This window comes from Hyperolius riggenbachi, chromosome 9 (genome assembly GCF_040937935.1).
Source record: "Hyperolius riggenbachi isolate aHypRig1 chromosome 9, aHypRig1.pri, whole genome shotgun sequence".
Classification (NCBI taxonomy): domain Eukaryota; kingdom Metazoa; phylum Chordata; class Amphibia; order Anura; family Hyperoliidae; genus Hyperolius; species Hyperolius riggenbachi.
In genome coordinates, this window is record NC_090654.1 from 258857894 (window position 1) to 258877710 (window position 19817).

Here is a 19817-nt window from a genome sequence, read left to right on the forward strand (position 1 = left end):
TCCTGCAACAATGCATCTACCCTCTGTACTGATGCAGAGAACATGGGAAAAATGCCTCACAGTGTGGCAGCCTCCACCGTCCCTTCTGTGTGGTCTAATGTCCCTGCACTAGCACAGGTGGGCATGGGAAACCACAAAAGCAGGCAAGCGTCAAACGCAGCTCTGCTGTCCAAATATGGTCTTCTTCGAGGTGCATACTGTGCACATACTAACCTACACATAATGCACCATACCTGTTGTAGTCTCTGCTGGGCTTCCTCTATGTGCTTTTTCAGCTGAGAACTTTCCTTGTGCAGGTCCTGCAAATACAACCACCACCAGCATTTTCATTATACTGGATGAGGGAGGTTTCAAGCAAATACAAACCCCATGTTCCTTATACTGGATGAGGGAGGTTACAAGCACAACCCACATGTCCATTATACTGGATGAGGGAGGTTCCAAATACAAACCCCACCTACATATTCCTTATACTGGATGAGGGAGGTTCCAAATAAAAACCCCACCCACATGTTCCTTATACTGGATGAGGGAGGTTACAAGCAAATACAAACCCCACCCACATATTCCTTATACTGGATGAGGGAGGTTACAAGCACAACCCACATGTCCATTATACTGGATGAGGGAGGTTACAATCATGTACCACCCTGACGGAGGCCGAGGGACTCGTAGCTAGGGATGGTCAATGGGATGCAAATAATTTCAAGTTGATGCAGCATTATGCATTTTTTATGCAAATTTATGCAGCTTGAACATGAACCAATCAAATCCTGCTGAGGTAAAATTCAATTGGTCCTTTTTCAAACTGCAGTAATTTGGACAAACCTGCTTCAACTCGCACTTATTTGCAACTATTGACCATCCCCATTTTTAGCCACATCCGAGATTTGCCATATGACGCCTGTGCTGCTGGACCAGGAGTCTTTTTTTCAGAATGTAATTAATATTGCAATATGTCTGATGATAACCCCCCCCCCCCCCATGTGTGGCGCACTGTATGGATCCCGCTATTTCTATGTCCTTTACACCGCTGTATAATTTTTATCACTGATCATTTTACGCTACATTCATGAGGATTTTTTCATAATCGTTATGCTTCTACAGTTTTCTTAGTATTATTTCTAATGTGTGGGTATTTTTAGGATGAAATAGGACTTTTTTTTAATGGACATTTGTTTTTGATTAGAGCATATAAACTGTCCAGATCTCACACATATGGTTAGAATAAACACCGACATTCTAAAAACAGTCACCTCAATCTGTTTCTCCTTCTCCAATATCAGCTTCTCACGTTCAATAAACCGTTCTTCTAACGTCTTTAAGGTGTCCTCCTTGCCTCTCAGCCTTGGAAAAGAAACCAGAGAGAAAACTGTAAGGCATCCATTACCAGCTCTATGCTCTTTAAGAAATAATGTATTTTTCAACCTCATTTTTATTTCACCTTAAAGGGAACCAGAGACGCCAGGAAAAAGATTTTATACATACCTGGGGCTTCCTTCAGCCCCATACGCACGGATCGCTCTCATGCCGCCGTCCTCCGCTTCCTGTATCAGCCAGTTCCGGGTCCCGTAATTTTGGCCAGTCGGCATCAGCACGCGGCCAATTGTCCGCATCACAGGGGCTCCCGGCATACCCTTACGTATGCGGCTGCATACTGCGCAACCGCACGCATAAGGGTATGCTGGGAGCCTCTGTGATGTGGACAAATGGTCGCGTCCACCGGAAGTGATGGAACCCGGTACCGGCGGATCCAGGAAGCGGAGGATGGCGGCGTGGGAGCGATCCAGGCTTATGGGGCTGAAAGAAGCCCCAGGTATGTATGAAATCTTTTTTTCTTTTTCTATGTCCGGCGTCTCTAGCTCCCTTTAAGGAGAAACCGTTACCAAGAATTGACCTTCATCCCAATCAGTAGCTGATACCCCCTTTCCCATGAGAAATCTTTTCCTTTTCTCAAACGGATCATCAGGGGGCTCCTGTATGGCTGATATTGTGGTGAAACCCCTCCCACAGTGTGATGTCAGGACCATGGTCATGGCAGTTTCCTGTCTGTGAACCTCATTGCATTGTGGGAAATAGTGGTTTACAGCTGTTTCCAGCTGCCAAAAAAGCAAGCAGCATCTCCTTTCACTGACCTGCTACAAGTAAAAATGTCACCATGTGATAAATGTCAGAATGTAAATCAGGGAGAGGAAAGATATTACAATGGCCAAAAATCTGACTAAATCATTTATACTTAATTATTGTAAAAATGAAGCACTTTTTATTACAGTATTTTCACTGGAGTTCCTCTTTAAAGGAAATCTACAGATGAACAAAAAAGCAGTTTAGCTTACCTGGGGCTTCTTATAGCCCCCTGAAATCATCCCGTGCTGTCCTTCCGAGACCCTCCATCCAGCAGCGAGCCCTCAAATCTGGTCGGCCACTCGCCTCCTCCCCACACAGCAAAAATCGCTACTGCACATGTGCAGAAAGCAACAGGAGCAAGATCAGGGTGCACGTGGCTCAGGGATGCACATGTGCAGTAGCCTCCGACTGCCCGCAATCAGCCAATTTTGAAGGGGTCGCTGTTGCTCAATGGAGGGCCACAGAGGACAGCGTGGGCACGGGATGACTCCAGGAAGCTTCAAGTAGTCTTAGGCAGTTAAACTTTTTTTTTTTTGCTTAAATATCGCTTAAAATAAATGGGTCAGGTACTGAATTTGAGACAAGCTGGAGGAAGCCAACAGAGTGGGGGGACCATTCCCTTAAAGCAGTGATCTGTAAACTGGCTCTCCTGCTGTTAAAGTCCCACAATGCATTTGCCTTTATGAATCATGACTGTGGCTGTCAAGAGTCCTGCAATGCATTGGAGAGCCAAGTTTGCAGACCACTGCCTTAAAGTATTAGATCTATATAAATGTAATTATACAATCCCCCCCCCCCCCCCCCCCATCATAAGCAGGCCTCCATCTGGTCTGCCAGTGTGTTGCAGTATTGCAGCTCAAATGATCCACTGAGATGCAACAGGTTCCTGGCCATCGAAATGCATGCTGGGAGATGTAGTTTAGGGTTTATTTCCACTAGTCCTACATCAGTTTTACTGCATCCAGGTTTCTAGATGTGGCTATTTAGGGCCTGTTTACACGTGGATTCTGGATGCAGAAAAACTGACTCCAATGAATGCCTATGGGCCCGTTTCCACTAAACGCGATTTTTCAGCTCCAGATTTCTGCATCATGCATCCATTTCCCATACAGTGAAAACATTATTGGAGACAGAGACATAAGTATTCATTGGAGTCATTTTAGCCCTCATCTTGTGATTACGTCAGTAACTGCCAGACGAAAGATGGAGGCTTGCAAATATGCAGGGGGCTATAGAGCAGCCCAACCAACGTGTCTGTGTTCTTAAAAATAAGTGTAAAGGTGTATATACTATATGTACATTTACAGAGAATATCTTGGGTAAGGTCCTTTATTTTGTGAAGGATCCAAAACACGGTCCTTTTTCAGGGCAATCCACCTTGCCCACCAACACTTCTTTGTAGCTTTAAAAAAAGGACTATATGAACTGATGCAATCTCAAAAAAGGCAAAAAAAAGTCTCTGAAAAAACTTTATTGACACATGTAGAAAAACATCAAAGACACACGATTCTTCAATATCACAGTGATAGGTCTTGAAAGCACATAAGATTGATTTGAATCCCACCTTGCAGCACCTCATTACAGCCGTTGGGAAGGTTTAGTGTGTCTGGTGAGTTCAGACACCCACCAGTACATGGCTCTTGATGCCAGATTGGTTTTCTTGTCCTTGATTGAGCTACACAGAATTGGGTATCACGGCCTGATGAAGGGCGCATACAATTTTATATAAAAGCCCGAAACGAACATGTGTCGTAGCCTTGAAGTCAAATACCCGTAAAGCTACAAACGTTTGTTGATTCAAATCAATCTTATGTGCTTTCAAGACCTATCACTGTGATATTGAAGAATTGTGTGTCTGATGTTTTTCTACATGTGTCAAAGTTTTTTCAGAGACTTTTTTTTGCCTTTTTTGAGATTGCATCAGTTCATATAGTTCTTTTTTTAAAGCTACATATACTGTATGTACACACATCATCTCATAAAAAGTCTCATGAGAGTTATCCTTTAGTTATACACCAGATGATACCTTCTCTGTACATCAATGACAACGAGGAGAAAGTCAGTAAATAGTACGTACTGAATCTGAAGCTCCTGAACTTGAGTAATGCTGGAAACCTGAAAGGGACATTAAAAGTGACAAAGTAAGAATCGCAACAAATTATACGAGCCCTATATGTTTCACTGCACTTTACAGCATAGGCCGGTTATCAGGGACCAGCAGCCTCAACCAACCGGCTCCCCCAAGCTTATTACACTTTCAATTACCGTATTTTAACATTAAAGAGAATCCGGGGCCGGTTATTAAATCTAAAAAAAAGTGACACAGAGGCAAGTTCCCATCTGCAAGACACGCCTCTGTGTGGCCTGATCGCCGCTCTCTGTGCCCCCTGCCAGCCCCCAAGAATCTGACAACACCTGGCAACATTCAGCTGTCAGCAAACTAACGGGGAAGGGGTGTCCCACCGCTGGCTAAGGAACTCCTGCAAAATGCCTTCCCCGCCTATCAGAGCCTTCTAACAGGCTCTCCTCTGCCTGCGCCCCTCCTCTGCCCCGCCTCCTCCAAATCTGCCTGGTCTAGCAACCCCCACGGACCAGGCAGCATTTTTTTACTTGTAGACCCTCCTCGGGCTCTCTTTAAGTACAGAATTCATAGTGTGTATATACAGTTGAGTATAGTACTGTACTAGGCCTATTTTTAACAGAGTCTCAAGCAACCAGAAAGCACACTGACCTCTGTTTAACTGACTGCTCTGCTGCCTACTTATCTAGTGCCATTCTTAGCAACCATGACCACTACTTCCTGATCACTTGATGCTGAGCACTTCCTGTCTGATTTCCTGGCACCAACACATGTTACAGTACACCCCCTCCAACCCCCCCCCCCCCGCTCTCACCCACGATATTGTGCATCACTCAGAGTATTAACTCGTGCAGACTCGTCCTACTTCGGATTTTTTAGCTATGTACATTTGCTGTACGCACGCTAGTTACCTGTTCAGCCTTTTCAAGCTTGCTATTCTCTAAAGCTTCCTTCAGGACTTCAATTTCTTTAGTCAAGGCCTTAACAGAAACAAGACAAATGGGAGACAAGACCACAACACTATGGTACACAGAACACAACAGCATGGATTGATGATCAGCGAGAAAAGTGATACAGAGCTAGAATACTGGAAGACATGCCAACTTGTACTGGTCATTCACTAAAGCAGCATCACTTAATTCCCATAATGATTAATCCCCAACATTGGTGCAATTATGTAAATTACAGTAAACTTGTGCTCAATGCTAATTAAACAAACGGTACTTGCGTATTATCCCGTCTGCAGAGCTTGGCAGCTTCTTGTAAAGGTACTATTTGCTGCCCTACCACGAGCTAACAATTTTTTGAAAGCTGAAAGCCATGTCTTTCCTTTGCACCAGGTCTCGAGTCTGTGTAATGCTTCATTCCCAAGTTAGGGGGGGTTGAAGAGGCATTTCCTCTGCTTTTGGCTGCAGAGAGCACAGTGGAATGGAGTCTCCAGTCTCAGGCAGTAGCACACTCAGAGGAGATGAGGGTGCATAGCAGGGCTGCTGCTGCTTCTTCTGTAATGAAACCCCCAGGGCACTTGACAAGTTTTGAAAACACAGATTCATGCTGCGAAAAAAGAAGACTACCTCCCGGGTGAGCTGCTGATCATTAATGTCGGGTTCGTCCGGTACTTATATAATCACTCTTTCTGCAGCCAAGTGCAGGGTACATCCCTCCTTCAAAACCCTTTAAGTTTGGAACGAAGCATTGCACAGACTCGGGACCTGGTGCAAAGGAAAGCCGGGGCTTTCAGCCTTGCAAAAATAGCTAGAACATGGTAGGACAGCAAATAGAACTTTTACAAGAAGCTGCCAAACTCTGCAGACGGGATAATATGCAAGTACCCCAAAAAAATTTCATACACGCAGGCGTCGTTCACACTGGATGCGTTCAGAAGCGTGGGGTGCGTTTTGTTTTATTTTTTATTTTTTTAAGAGGACCCATGGGTTTTACTTGCGCTTTAAAGTGTTTGAACACATTTTAGTTCAGCATGTTTTGCTTATTTGATGTAGCAGTTGTCAATAAAGATTTGCTTTCATTTTATTTTTTTCTCTTTTTAACCAGTTCACCCCCAAGGGTTTTTATCCTAACGGACCAGAGCAATTTTCAGTTGTCAGCGCTCCTCCCTTTTATTCCCTAATAACTTTATTACTACTTATCACAAGAAAATGATCTATACCTCGTTTTTTTCGCCACCAATTAGGCTTTCTGTGGATAGTACATTTTGCTAAGAATTTTTTTATTCTAAATGCATTTTAATGAGAAAAACAGAAAAAAAAAGAAAAAAAATCATTATTTCTCAGTGTTCAGCCTTTATAGTTTTAAAATTAAACATTCTCCTGTGGATAAAACAAACACGTTTTATTTGCCCAGTGGTCCCGATAATTAAACCGTTTAGATTATGTCCCTACCACAATGTATGGCGACAGTATATTATTTTGAAATATAAGTGGTTATTTTTCTGTTTGTTCTGGCCATAATTACAAGCCCCTATGTAATAAATTAAAATTAATTTTCCCCCATAAAATATAGAATAAAAAAAGCTGAGTCCCTAAGGCAACTATTTATTTTTTTTTTAAGCTGATTTTTTTTTTTTACAAGTGTTTTATTTGGGGGGGAGGGTTGGAAGTGTAATTTTATTAATGATGTGTATATACTTGAAAATGTATGTATTTTGTAAGTGTAATATACTTTTTGGCCACAAGATGGCGCTGGTGAACACTCATAGGACGTGTTCACTTTTTTTTTTTTTTTTTTTTACACACTTTATTAAACTGTTACATTTCCTGTTTATGTGAATGGACGTAGCCGCTGTTCGCGGTCACGTCCATTCACTCCAGGCACTGCGATTGGGTAGAGGACTGTTCAGTCCTCTTCCCCAATCGCCCAGCACGGGATCCCGACGGTAATGGCGGCGGTAGCGGCGGACACACGGCGGTAGCAGCGGCGGGATCGCGCGACGTATTAAAACGTCATGTTGCTGTTAATAGCGGTAAGCATGACGTTTTAATACGTTAGGATGGCGGTAAATGGTTAATTAGGGGTAAAAACACATCTCAAAGCACATTGCTATGCGAGCAAAAAGAGCACCCATTCACTTCCATTACTGTGTGCTTCACAGTGCAACGCACACAGAAATGCATGCAACACCACGTTTCTCAGGCCTCTTTCACACTAGGAACTGATCCATCCGTTTTGACGGATTGCTCCTAGGATGCGGTAAGCAGGGTAACATAAAAGTCTATTTGACTTTCATGTTAACTTTCATTTTAGACAAAAACGTTCCAGAGCGTTACGGTAGCTTTTAATCGTCCGGGGCAGTTTTCCCGTCAGGTGCATTAGAACTGGCGCAGCTGATCAGCATCGAGCAGTAACTTCCCGACGTCACGCCATAGGTCAAGACGCGTGCATGAAAATAGGTTCGTGTACGCATTAGGTAATGTGAAAGAGCCTTTAACCACTTCACCACTGAGGGGTTTTACCCCCTGAGCACCAGAGCAATTTTCACCTTTCAGCGCTCCTTCCATTCATTCGTCTATAACTTTATCATTACTTATCGCAATGAAATGAACTATATCTTGTTTTTTCCGCCACCAATTAGGCTTTCTTTAGGTGGGACATTATGCCAAGAATTTTTTTTTCTAAATGTGTTTTAATGGGAAAATAGGAAAAATGTGGGGAAAAAAATAATTATTTTTCAGTTTTCGGCCATTATAGTTTTTAAATAATGCATGCTACTGTAATTAAAACCCATGAAATGTATTTGCCCTTTTGTCCCGGTTATAAAACCATTTAAATTATGTCCCTATCACAATGTTTGGCGCCAATATTTTATTTGGAAATAAAGGTGCATTTTTTTCATTTTTGCGTCCATCCCTAATTACAAGCCCATAGTTTATAAAGTAACAGTGTTATACCCTCTTGACATAAATATTTAAAAAGTTCAGTCCCTAAGGTAACTATTTATGTATTTTTTTTAATTGTAAATTTTTTAATTTTTTTTTTAATTACAAAAAAAAAAAAAAATGGGGAGTGTGGGAGGTAATGAGTTAATTTTATATGTAAAAGTCATTTATTTGTATGTGAAAAATGTGTAGGGTGTAGTTTACTATTTGGCCACAAGATGGCCACAGTAACTTTTTGTTTTAATGCGACCTCCAAGCTTCCTTCCGGAAGCTTGGAGGAAGTATAAGGAGGCTGGACACGTGAGTTTTTTCTCACAATGATCACGCTGCCCATAGGAGAGCAGCTGATCATTGCGGGGCTTAGATCAACGAACGGGAATGGATTTTCCCGTTCATTGACCTCTGGGCGAGCGGGCGGTGGCGTGTTTACTAGCGGCGGGCGGCGTGTTTACGAGCGGGAGCGCGGGCAGCGTCGGGAACGCGGAAAGTACGTGTTTCTCCGTCCCTGGTTGTTAAAGGATGGAAAAAGGGGCGGAGAAATACGTACGCGCGGGGGTAAAGTGGTTAAACAAACAGTAACAAAGCGCATAGATGTGAACTTGTTACATTACAATCAATGGAAAAAGCTGTACCTAGAAAAGTGCACAGCACAATGTGCTGTGAAAACCGTACAGCAACGTCCCTAGTGTGAACAAGGCCTTACACATTCTCCAGGTCTTCTGCAACTGCTGCCTGGGGAGGGGGGAGGGGGGGGTGGAGCACACCTTAGGCCAACTAAAAGTAGCTAAAGGTAGCAGGAGAGTTAAGACCAGGAAAAGATTGGAAGTTCAGATTCTTCCATATATCCATTTATGGCAGAGTCTGAGAATTCATATGAGTTCTGCATTACTCTCTCCAACATACTGACAGTGCACAGAGAATGCAGACTGAAGAAGCCCAGGCAAATCTGCGGGTGTACCTGTACAGTCTTCCCTTCCTTGTCCGCCCGCAGCTGCTCAGACTGCAGTAGCTCTTTCACAGACCTCAGTGTGCCGTCCTTTTCATGGATGCTAAAACAAAAAATGTAAATAGATTATTTAATTGTATTACATTTTAAGCAGTATTCACTGTTACGGTGCGTACACACGCACTACCAGCGGCAACGACGTGTCCGCCGGACCCTCCTGCTGGGCGGACGTTCAGCCGACAGTAGTGCGTGTACACGCTGTCGGTGGACTGATAAGGCTGCGTGCGGATCGTTCAGAAACAGCCTTATCAGTCCGCCGACAGCGTGTACACGTGCACTACTGTCGGCTGAACGTCCACCCAGCAGGAGGGTCCGGTGGACCCGTCGTTGCCGCCGGTAGTGCGTGTGTACGCACCTTTACTTCCCTATGCTTGTAGGTTTGTGTAAAATAATAAAGAAAAATAGTAGGGGTAGTGCTGACTAATTCATGTCTGCCCTGCATGTCTTACAGTACTGCTCTTTTTTAAAAGCGTAGGGTGGCCATGGGCAAACTATGGCCGGTTTAGTTTTTTTTTAATCCAGCCCACTGCTTCATCACCACACCCAGAGGTGGCTGCTGAGGGAGAGGTCGGCTACCTCCCCCCCCCCCCCCCTTCTCTCCATGCTGAGTTGCACAAATGAGGTTACTTGCCACCTCCCAGCACAGCTCTCCATTCCGCCGCACATCAAGTTTCCGATCTCTATGGCCACAGCGGCGTCTCGTTATGTGACCCGCCTCCAATAGTTTCCAATGGGTCACATGACCAGACATACCACTGCAGCCATAGAGAAAAAACTGCCGTGACGATCTAGTGTGACCCCAAAGGCTGCGATGCATGCCGGGAGATGTAGTTCATTGATGTGGTTACATCTTCCAGCCAGGAGATGTAATACCCCGACGAAGCATCTGGTGGGCATGAAACGCATCACGTATGGCGTGTGGCTTTCAGCGTGGTAGCTGAATTTGGATGCTATCCCCGTAATCTGCATGAGAGGCGGCCGGGGAGACCTAACCGTGCTGCGCAGGGTTGGTTTTGACAAATATTTAAAATATTGCTCTGAACTCCCTATAAGGCTGAGTGAAAACACGAGACGCCCAGCATAGTAAGTAGAGAAGTAGCTTTTTTTTTTTTTTTTTTTTTACTCTGACTCGGGAGTCAAACTTATGACCTCATGCTTCAAAGTCAGAGGCAGTACCTCTGGACTTAAGCTGACTCTGCAAGTCATCTTGCTTTAGGCTGTAGACATACTGTGAGAACTTTTCTGACCCTCAGCAATTTTAATGCAAGTCAATGGGAGCGTTTAAAGAAAAAAATGCTCAAAGCGCTGAGGGTCATAAAAGCTCTCAGAAAACGCTTACAATGTGTCTACAGCCTTACCCATCAGATTATATATCTATTACAGTAAACATTAAACATTTATACACTTACACATTCTCCAGGTCTTTTACAACCGCTGCCAGAGACACCTAAATAGAAAAATATAAAACAGCTGCGATTAAAGAGTAGGTACATTCAGGCAAATACATTTAAAACCGCATGCGAAGCCTGAAAAGTATCAAACGTTCAAATTTAGAGGGGGGCAGATTTGTCACAACAGTTGTAGAAATGTTTAGACAACATACATACAGTACAATCATTCCATTTTACAAGAATATAAACCAGGTATCAAACTTTTTCTGTTCATGCATATATCACTTTGCAATCCACCAATATTAACCACTTGGGAACCGGGGTATAAAATTATACATTTCCCCATTCTAGATAGCCAGGCTTAGGAGTCCCCAGTATAGCCAGCCCTCCTGATGTTCCTCCAACGATCGTTGCTCCGCCTCCGCCCAGCCGCTAAGTTCCAGGTCCCAGCTTAATGACGTCATCAAGCCGGGACCCGACACTAGAGGCAGTGCGAGGCTGGATGCCAGGGAGGTGGAGCGACAATTACCGAAGGAACATTAGGAGAGGTGAGTGAGTCCAATTCTTCCTCTTCGGCCACCGCCGCTGCTTCAGTGGTCACTACGATCAGCGACTATCGGAGTGATCAGGAGCCAATCGCCATGGTTCCAGATCAGTGAGGAGAGAGGTCAGCTGTCATATGACAACTATATCTCGGCATTCGGCTGTGCGCAGCGGGACCAAGTGACATTACAGTTACGTCCATTCAGCAGCACAGGACATAACTGTAACGTCCTTGGTCCCAAAGGGGTTAAAGTACATCTGAACCACACACAAAAAAATTTGGGATGATCCAGAGGCTTCCTGTGCAGTCCAGTGCAGGATCCCTTTATACCTAGTAGACTAGCATGAGTCAAACCGGTTTCTTCCTGTCTGGAGGGCAGCTGTGGACAAGCACACAGACAGGGCATGTGTGAGTAACATCCACACGTGCTCAGTAAAATAAAGCGCTTGTGCACAAAGGGGGAAAAAAACGGACATGAGCAGATTCCTTTTACTGGGCATGCTCGGAACATGTCTCTGTCTCATATATAGGTTTGTGTTGTCTCGCACACACTAGTGGATTAGACCATGATGAAACTGGGGAATGCTGCAGCTTCTATAAGAGGGATGATGCCCCCTATATGACATCAAGGGAGGAAGCTGGCCCATCAAATATAATTCTTTATTCGTTTGGTATAAAAACAGCCGTTTCAGAACCACTTTCGGCCCTTTATCAAGGCAAGGTTTGCTCTTGGCACAAATCTGTCTGCTGCAATGCAAAAGGCTCCTATTGGAGAAGCTCGGGAGAAGACACTCACAGACATGATATGTGTTAGGCTGGTGGCAGGAGCAGAATGCGTGCTGCCAGCAGTTCTCACAGATATTTGCCTACGAGCAAACCTTGCCTTGATAAAGAGGCCCTATGTGGTTCCGAAACATTGGCTGTTTTATACAAAATGAATAAAGAATTACATTGGATGTGCCAGCTTTCTCCCTTACTCTGTGTCCCATATGCCCCCCTGAATCTGCCTCGGGTACATTTTTAGCTTACAGCAACTTTGGGAAACTTACAGCAAACTACTAATTGAAGGTGAAAGACCCATTTTGATGGCAGAAAATTCATACAGAAATGGCCATCAATGACAAATGTAAAACAATGTTGAATTCTACATTACAAAAAAAAAAAGTCATTGGATTACACAGTACTGATCGTGTCCATATCAGAAAGGTCTGAGCTATAAATGGCATTACCTGGTCGTTATGCTGCGCTCTGATATTCTGCACATCCATCCTTAATGATTCATTCTCACCCCTCAGCAACTAAAAAAGGAAAAAAGAATAAAAAAATAAATAAATAAAAAACCTTAAAGAAACTCTGCACTTAAAAAAAAAAACACAAACGTCTCCTGGTGGGTACTCACCTCGGGAGAGGGAAGCCTTAGGGTCCCAATGAGGCTTCCCCCTCCCCTGTAGCGGCAGGCAATCCAGCGCTGGCTCCCCCGAAGCGTCCCGCAATCCTCGTCTGACAAGGCTTGATATACTTACCTTCCCTGGCTCCAACGGGGGGCACTGTTGCGCCTTTCAGTACGGAGATAGCCGATCTCTGTCGGGTCCGCTCTAATACGCAGGAGACTTCCGCCTGCGCAGTAGAGAGGGCCGACAGCGCTGGAGCTGGGATTGTAAATATTTACATCCCCGCTGTTCGGAGGGGCTCAGCGAGACCGCCATAGGACACAGGAGAAAGGAGGAAGCCTCGATAGGATCCACCCGAGGTGAGTACCCCCACAGGGGAACATTTTTAGTTACAGGTTTTCTTTAATGCAACCTGGAAAATACATTATACCCCATCTTATTAACTTGGAAGGTCTAAACCTTACAGAAATATATCTCCGGCAAGCAAACAGTGGTTAGGTAAGTCTGATGTTAAAGTGTACCAGATCCGGAAAAGAAGAAAGAATCGATACTTACCTGGGGCTTCCTCCACCCCCATAAGCACGGCTTGGTCTTCTGTGCATGCACGGACCTCGACTGACGCGAATGAGCCAGTTACCGGGGCTGATTGCGGCTAAATGGCAGACCGCGGGAGGATGGCGAGGGACTCAGATGTGCTTATGGGGCTGGAGGAAGCCCCGGTTAAGTATAGATTCTTTCTTCTTCTCCAGCTCTAGTTTCCTTTAAGACTTGTACATATATGCCTGACTTAAGACGTCCAAGGTGGCCAATAGCAACCGCCTCAGCCGATAGGCGTGTGTACAGAGGCCCCCGACCAGCAACGGCCGATGGGCAAAAAATCTGCCTGGGGGATCAACTTGGACGAGCAGCAGGCAACTACTTCGAAAGCACCGCTACCTCGCATGAATCAGGCATCGCTCCGTCAAATTCGAATCCCAGCCAAGTTACTATCTGCATGGAGTTTGTATGTTCTCCCCCTGTCTGCGGGTTTCCTTCAAGCACTCCAGTTTCCTCCAAAATCCCCAAAACATACAGATAAGTTAATTGGCTTCCTCCTAATTGGCCCTTGACTATGATACATACGATAGTTATAGGACTATGGTAGGGATTAAGATTGTGAGCCCCTCTGAGGGACAGTTAAGTGACAAGACAATATACTCTGTACAGCGCTGCAGCAGAGGTTGGCACTATATAAATACTAAATAATAAGTAGGGACGCTGAACGCTATCTTTGTATAGAACCTTTACAGGGATTGCTTCTGTAAAGAGTAAGTAAATATTAAGAATCCACCATGAGAAGATGGACTAGTCCAAAACCTGTCATTTTTACTGCCTACTGTAAGCGACAGAAACATAGTAAAAAAAAGTAATTTATAGCATGCGTGTTTGTGTGTGGTACCGGTATATCTTAGAAATTTTTGCAATAGTGCTCCTTTAAGCCCCTCCCCAGCCAAACTTTTCTACAAACTATAACCCTTCCCACCCACTACACATACAAGATGTGAAACATTGATTAATGCTGTAATGTCTCAAGTGGCGTAGCTAAGGAGCTGTGGGACCCGATGCAAGTTTTACAATGGGGCCCCCCAACCACTCTATACTTAACAATTGATACGGCGCACCAAAACCTGCCAACGGCAACTACAGTGTCAGAGGTGCAAGAAGGGGATGGGGAACAGTTTGTTAATGATTACTACTATTCAAGGTATCTATAGAAGTGATTATTATGAGCACAGGACCAATAGAGAGCTAATACTGTACTAATACCCTCTGGTGCAAGGGTCCCGATGCGGTTGCAACCTCTGCACCCCCTATTGCTATGCCCCTGAAGGTCTCCCCTATCTACTGTACAGCATGGCATAATGTGTTAGCTCTTGATAAATTTTAATAATAAAAAATTAAATATTTCAATTTTCTTGTCAAGAGCGGACATGTTCTGCTTTTTTTCCTTTCCGGTGTTTAGCAGAACAGTACTGCATTCTGGGAGTGGGAGGAGTAGCCAAATTGCCAGTCACCCCACTTCCAATAAAGATGGGCAGGGGGTGTGGCCAAGGCGCTGTACAAACGCCCTCCCACTGAGGACAATGGTTAGGAGTGGTAGAGCCAGCAGTAGGAGGGCATTCTAGCTCCAAGATAATTGTGTCTGCCAGTCAATTCCTTGCAGCACAAAACAATTAAAGGTATTTAAGATAGTTTTTTTAACATTTTAAATTCACTATTACCCGTAATTCTTCTTCTTTATTTGCCACCTGAATGAGTCCAGTCTCCAAAAGCTCCTCAACCGTTTTCAGCTTCTCATCTTTCTCTTGCATGCTAAATAAAAGAAACCATGACATATCTTAAGCTTAATTTCCAGGATATATTAACTTTTTTTTGTTCACACTGTTTATTGACTATTAAAACGAAACAGAACATACAACATCTCTGGCCCCTTAAGGATCCTTTGACAAAAACAGTTATCACTGTAGTGTACAAGATACAGATTCAGACAGTCAACAATGATTCAGACAGTCAACAATTTATTCGGAACTCCAAAAACCAATGCAACGTGTTTCACGGGCCATACATCCCGCTTCCTCAAGCAAAATACAGTAGGAGAAACAGAGGCGCCGAGCTCGCTGATATAATACAGATGCTGTGACTCCTACTGTATTTTGCCTGAGGAAGCGGGATGTATGGCCCGTGAAACGCGTTGCATTGTTTTTTGGAGTTCCGAATAAGTTGACTGTCTGAATCGCAGTCCTTGCCTGTGTCTGTTTGGAGGGGGTAAGACCACCGCTGCCTCCTCTGTTTAACCAGTTGGTTTTTTAAGTTCATTTAATTACCTTTTATTCTTTTGGCGCCTCTGTATCTTGTACACTACATTGAGTCCACCCTGGGTGGAGGGTTGTTACCCTATTTTCCTGTCTACAGAGAGCGACTTTTTATTCCTGAGTGGGGTCAGGATTGTTCTCCCCACCTGCCTATACAGTGGTTGCCTATTGGTAACCCTGGTTTGTAAGTATAAATTTAACTTCTTTTATTTTGTTGTCCCCAAGACGAATTACACTATTGTGGCTCTTGGTGTCCCTCTGCTTTATTTTCTTTCAAGTTATCACTGTGATTGGCTCACAGTGATCATGGGGTCTAGGCTCCTGACTGAGATATGGAGCTCTGCTGTCAGCTCGACAGCAGAGCGAGTGGGTTGTAGCGTTGTGGATGTTGGGAGTAGCGTGTGCAAGCAAATGCGGAAGTTGAAATCTACCCTCTGGCAGAGATAAGCAGACATAAACAGGGCGTAGATTTGAACTAGCCCAGTCTGGAAGTGTTTAAATGTGGGCTTCCATCGTTAGTAATTCTGGCGCTTGTCACACCACCTGTCCCACAACTAAGCTCATCTTTCTTGATGGCAAATCTTATCTCCCCACTTAATGTTAAGGGCCGTTTTTCAACAAGAAACGTTATGATGACCACGCCACTTGCATTTCTCGTTTATTACTCTTCAGCAATTGTGCCTTGATCCTATATGATCTGACAGGTGTATGGCCACTATTGCTATGCAAGAGGAAAAAAAAATAAATCGCACAGTAACCTGATTGCTAGGGAATTTTCCTGTATTATACTTTTCTTTCTATACTTTGTATAAGAGGCCAATCGCATGAGAAAATGCAGCAGGCATGACAACTGCGAATACGTGGGAAAAAAAAAAAATCGCTACTCACCCCGTGCGATCTCGTCGCTCTCACTACTTTGCCATCACCGCAATCTGCTGTCATAATGACAGCAGAATTCCATGCGCCAGTCACTATGAACCATTAACAGTGATCACTGCTATTTTTTTTAGAAAATAATGTCTCAGGTCCTTAAAGCGGACCTGAACTGAGAATTTCCTCTTTCCCGCTTTAAAAGATAAGTAACAACCTTTCAAGAAAAACCTTGTTACAGTTTATTGAACGCCTGAGATTCTACAGGGTGGTTACTTCCTGGTTTGCTGGGAGCACAGAAAGGGTTAACCTTCTGTGTTTACATATTAGCTCAGACAGCTGTCAGCTCAAATTATACTAGCTTATTACTTGCTAAGACGGGAGAATTAGATAAGCTGTTCTCTGTAAACACACACAGGGTGGATTTCTCTCTATTTGCAAGAGTTCAGGTCCGATTTAAGGGGCCAGAGACTACCTGTTTGCAAGTTGTTAAAATGCCTCACAAAACACACTTAAGGTGGCCATACACTTATAGATTTGCAGCAGATTCGACCATCAGATAGATTTCTGTCAGATGCCTGTCAAGTCGAATTTGACAGGAATTTATCTGATGTGTGCCACACGCTAGGAACAGATTTACAATAGAATTTAGAATGAAATCTATTGGAAATCTATTGAAAATTGATCTAAATGCATTACTGCACCATTAGATCCAATGCAACTCTATGGACCAATGATCCACTGCCAGCAGCAGCTCGACCTGGATTTTCCATGCTGTCAGATAGATAAAATCAATCGAAACTGATCGCAAATCGATCGATTGGCTGATTTAAAAGAATCGATTTACAATCGAGATAGATGGCTATAGAATCGATCAATCGATGTTTGAAATCGCCAGTATATGGGCCCCTTAACCCCTTATGTAACCTAACACCAACCTCCCCAGTACTTCCTGTTAATTACCTGTAACCCCTTCCTGCCACATGTAACCATAACTTCCTCGATTAACATTCATTGCTTCCAGATCTCACTCTTCAAGGTTCTATAACCACAAGGGCTCACAGGCTGAGTTTGGCTAGTTTTAAGTCATTGCCACCATTCCCTAGTAAGTCATGTACACATAACAGTATGCTTGTAGGATGCTTACCTCCTCTCCATCTGCCCGAGCAATTCTTTACTTGTCTGCGAGGGAAAAATAAACATGCATGAGGCCCAAGAACCCACCATAAATGTAAAGATCACACGCTTGTCTATTTCATACCTGATCCAGTAACTGTTCCTGCAGTTTCTGAATCTGTACCTGTAACTCGCTATTAAGATTTTGTAGTGCCTGGAAGGGAAAAGTTTCAGTTTCAATAATGGCTGGAGGCTCTTAGACAGGAAACTATGGCCCACCACCATCACCTTACAGAGTACAGCTGGCTAACAAGGGTGTGACAGCGGCCTAAACCTGCAACCATAGAGCTGCAATCATTCTGCTAATTACTCTTACTATTTCAAACATTATCTGATTAAGGGCCAATCGAACTGCTGCCTCTGCTAGCTCAGTAATAGTCAATCCAGTACAAAACTAGGCAGCCGTAGATCCCTTGACTGGACCAACCTCCACCTGCCTGAAATCTACTGCCACGCCCAATCATGCTTGCAATTGATAAAAGACCAGAGACATTGGGGACAATGAAGAGCAGGGGTGTGGTAAGACACACATGCTTCATAGCCTGAATGAGAACATTTATACTGTACTAGGGAGAGGAAGCCCTCAGAATGCACTAAATCCTTTGGAAAGCATTACTAGCATGGCAAAATTTTCAACCTGTATGGTCTCCTCTGACCACTCTACTGTATCCATTAACATCCCACTGCTGCCTTAAAAATAGGACCTTTTCAAAATGAGGTTTATCCAAAAGAAAATTTAATAAAGGCGGCAACATTCTTTACTGTAAGCAGGTGCATCACTGCAGAGTGTTTATTTGTTGTGTGTTCAGAATAATCACTAATCATCACTGGGAGGACGAGGTTACATAGCAATACATACTTATAGGAAGTGTCTCTGATGCACAAAGGATAATGAATGTAAAATTGGGTATCCTGAATAATGGATTACATTCTACTACATCTCTCATTGCAGTGCCTCTAAAGAGGAACTATTGCAAAAATCTTAAAATTTAAAACACATACAAATAAGAAGTACCTTTCTCCCAGAGCAAAATGAGCCATAATTACTTTTCTCCTATGTTGCTGTCACTTCCAGTAGGTAGTAGAAATCTGACATTACCGACAGGTTTTGGGCTAGTCCATCTCTTCATGGGGGATTCTCAGCATGGCCTTTATTCTTTATAAAGACATTCCCTGAAAATGATTAATACAAAGATGCTGGCCAGCCTCCCTGCTCGCTGCACACTATTTTGGCAGTTGGATGGCCATTCACTAAGTGCTTCTAAAATTAAAGAAAACCATGAGAACCCCTTATGAGAAGATGGGCTAGTCCAAAATCTGTCGGTAATGTCAGATTTCTACTACTTATTGTAAGTGTTTTAAATTTTAAGATTTTCGCGACAGTTCCTCTTTAAGGCTGTATGAATAGGCGCACAGCTGCAGCAAGTAAAAGTACAAAAAGGATATTTGGCCTTGAAGAGTTCTAAAGGTAATAACCAATTATTGCTCATCAATTGGATCACTCTCAGAATTTGCTCCGTTTAATTTTGGGATCTTGGGATTGGGTGGGCTTTAAAACAACTGATGTGGTCTTTTCTGATCTGCTAATAGTCATCTATCTTTCAGCTATTTCACGCTAAATAAAATAAAAACCCACCAGGGTAGCACTAAATAAAAAGTTAGCATGGCATGGATTTACAGAATGATGACATTTTCCACAGTACTCTACAGAGTACACTGAACGGTTCTAGAACACAATGGCCAGTGATGCCAAACAGAGCTTAACCACTTAATGTATTCGGTACAGTATATCTACACCCCTGCAGACTTCATCTTCGCTCCAGGGGTGTAGATATACGTGCTACCGCCACTGTGCGAGCTCCTGCTTGCTTGTGGGCACGGTCCCACGCGCGTACTCGCTGCCGCCCGTTAGCCCAGAAATCAATGAATGGGAACGCAGGACAAAGAGGTAAGTGAGTAGCAAACTAACATACCTCTGTGTCCCATTTAGTGTGATAATTCCGCCTCGGGTACACATCCCTGTGAACCGGCCCTTAGGCCTTGTTCACATTGCGTTCCGTTCGAGTGGCTGTTAGCGTTGGGTGGTTTTTGACGCTTTTTTTTTAGCGATTCCCGGTCGCTTGGGTGGGCAATTAGTTTTTTGTGCTAAGTGGTTTTCTAAGTGTTTTCCCCGAGCGTTTTTGTAATTCACTCCCTGACACAAGTAAAGAAGTGAACTCTTTGACCCGGAAAAGAATAAATACAATGTATTTATCCTTAAAAACACAAACGCAATTGCTGCACAAAGTGATTTTGTGAGCATTTCTGCGTTTTTCCTATACCTTCCATTGAGGCAGAATCCAGGGCTGTGGAGTCGGAGCAATTTTGGGTACCCGGAGTTGGAGATTTCCTAAACTGAGGAGTCAAAGTCGGAAGTCTGAGTCGGATGATTTTGTACAAAATACACATCCCTGGTAAGTATTAGACTAAGGAGTCGAAGCCATTTTG

General features: G+C 43.7%; 1 protein-coding gene across 16 annotated transcripts in view; it reads right to left on the bottom strand.

The window, feature by feature from the left end:
- The window catches only part of KTN1 (kinectin 1), a 185665-nt gene that overhangs the window by 52470 nt on the left and 113378 nt on the right, over nt 1-19817 (bottom strand). For 10 of the 16 annotated variants that reach the window (XM_068254390.1, XM_068254399.1, XM_068254397.1 and 7 more), the window contains exons 21-30: nt 17416-17484; nt 17302-17336; nt 14694-14784; nt 12271-12339; nt 10516-10553; nt 9059-9149; nt 5119-5187; nt 4205-4242; nt 1257-1347; nt 234-299 (exon numbers count right to left, since the gene is read on the bottom strand). In XM_068254390.1, the coding sequence (XP_068110491.1) occupies nt 234-299; nt 1257-1347; nt 4205-4242; nt 5119-5187; nt 9059-9149; nt 10516-10553; nt 12271-12339; nt 14694-14784; nt 17302-17336; nt 17416-17484 (657 nt within the window). The remainder of the gene's footprint in view (nt 1-233; nt 300-1256; nt 1348-4204; nt 4243-5118; nt 5188-9058; nt 9150-10515; nt 10554-12270; nt 12340-14693; nt 14785-17301; nt 17337-17415; nt 17485-19817) is intronic. The other 6 variants (XM_068254395.1, XM_068254393.1, XM_068254387.1 and 3 more) reach the window with 2 other exon arrangements.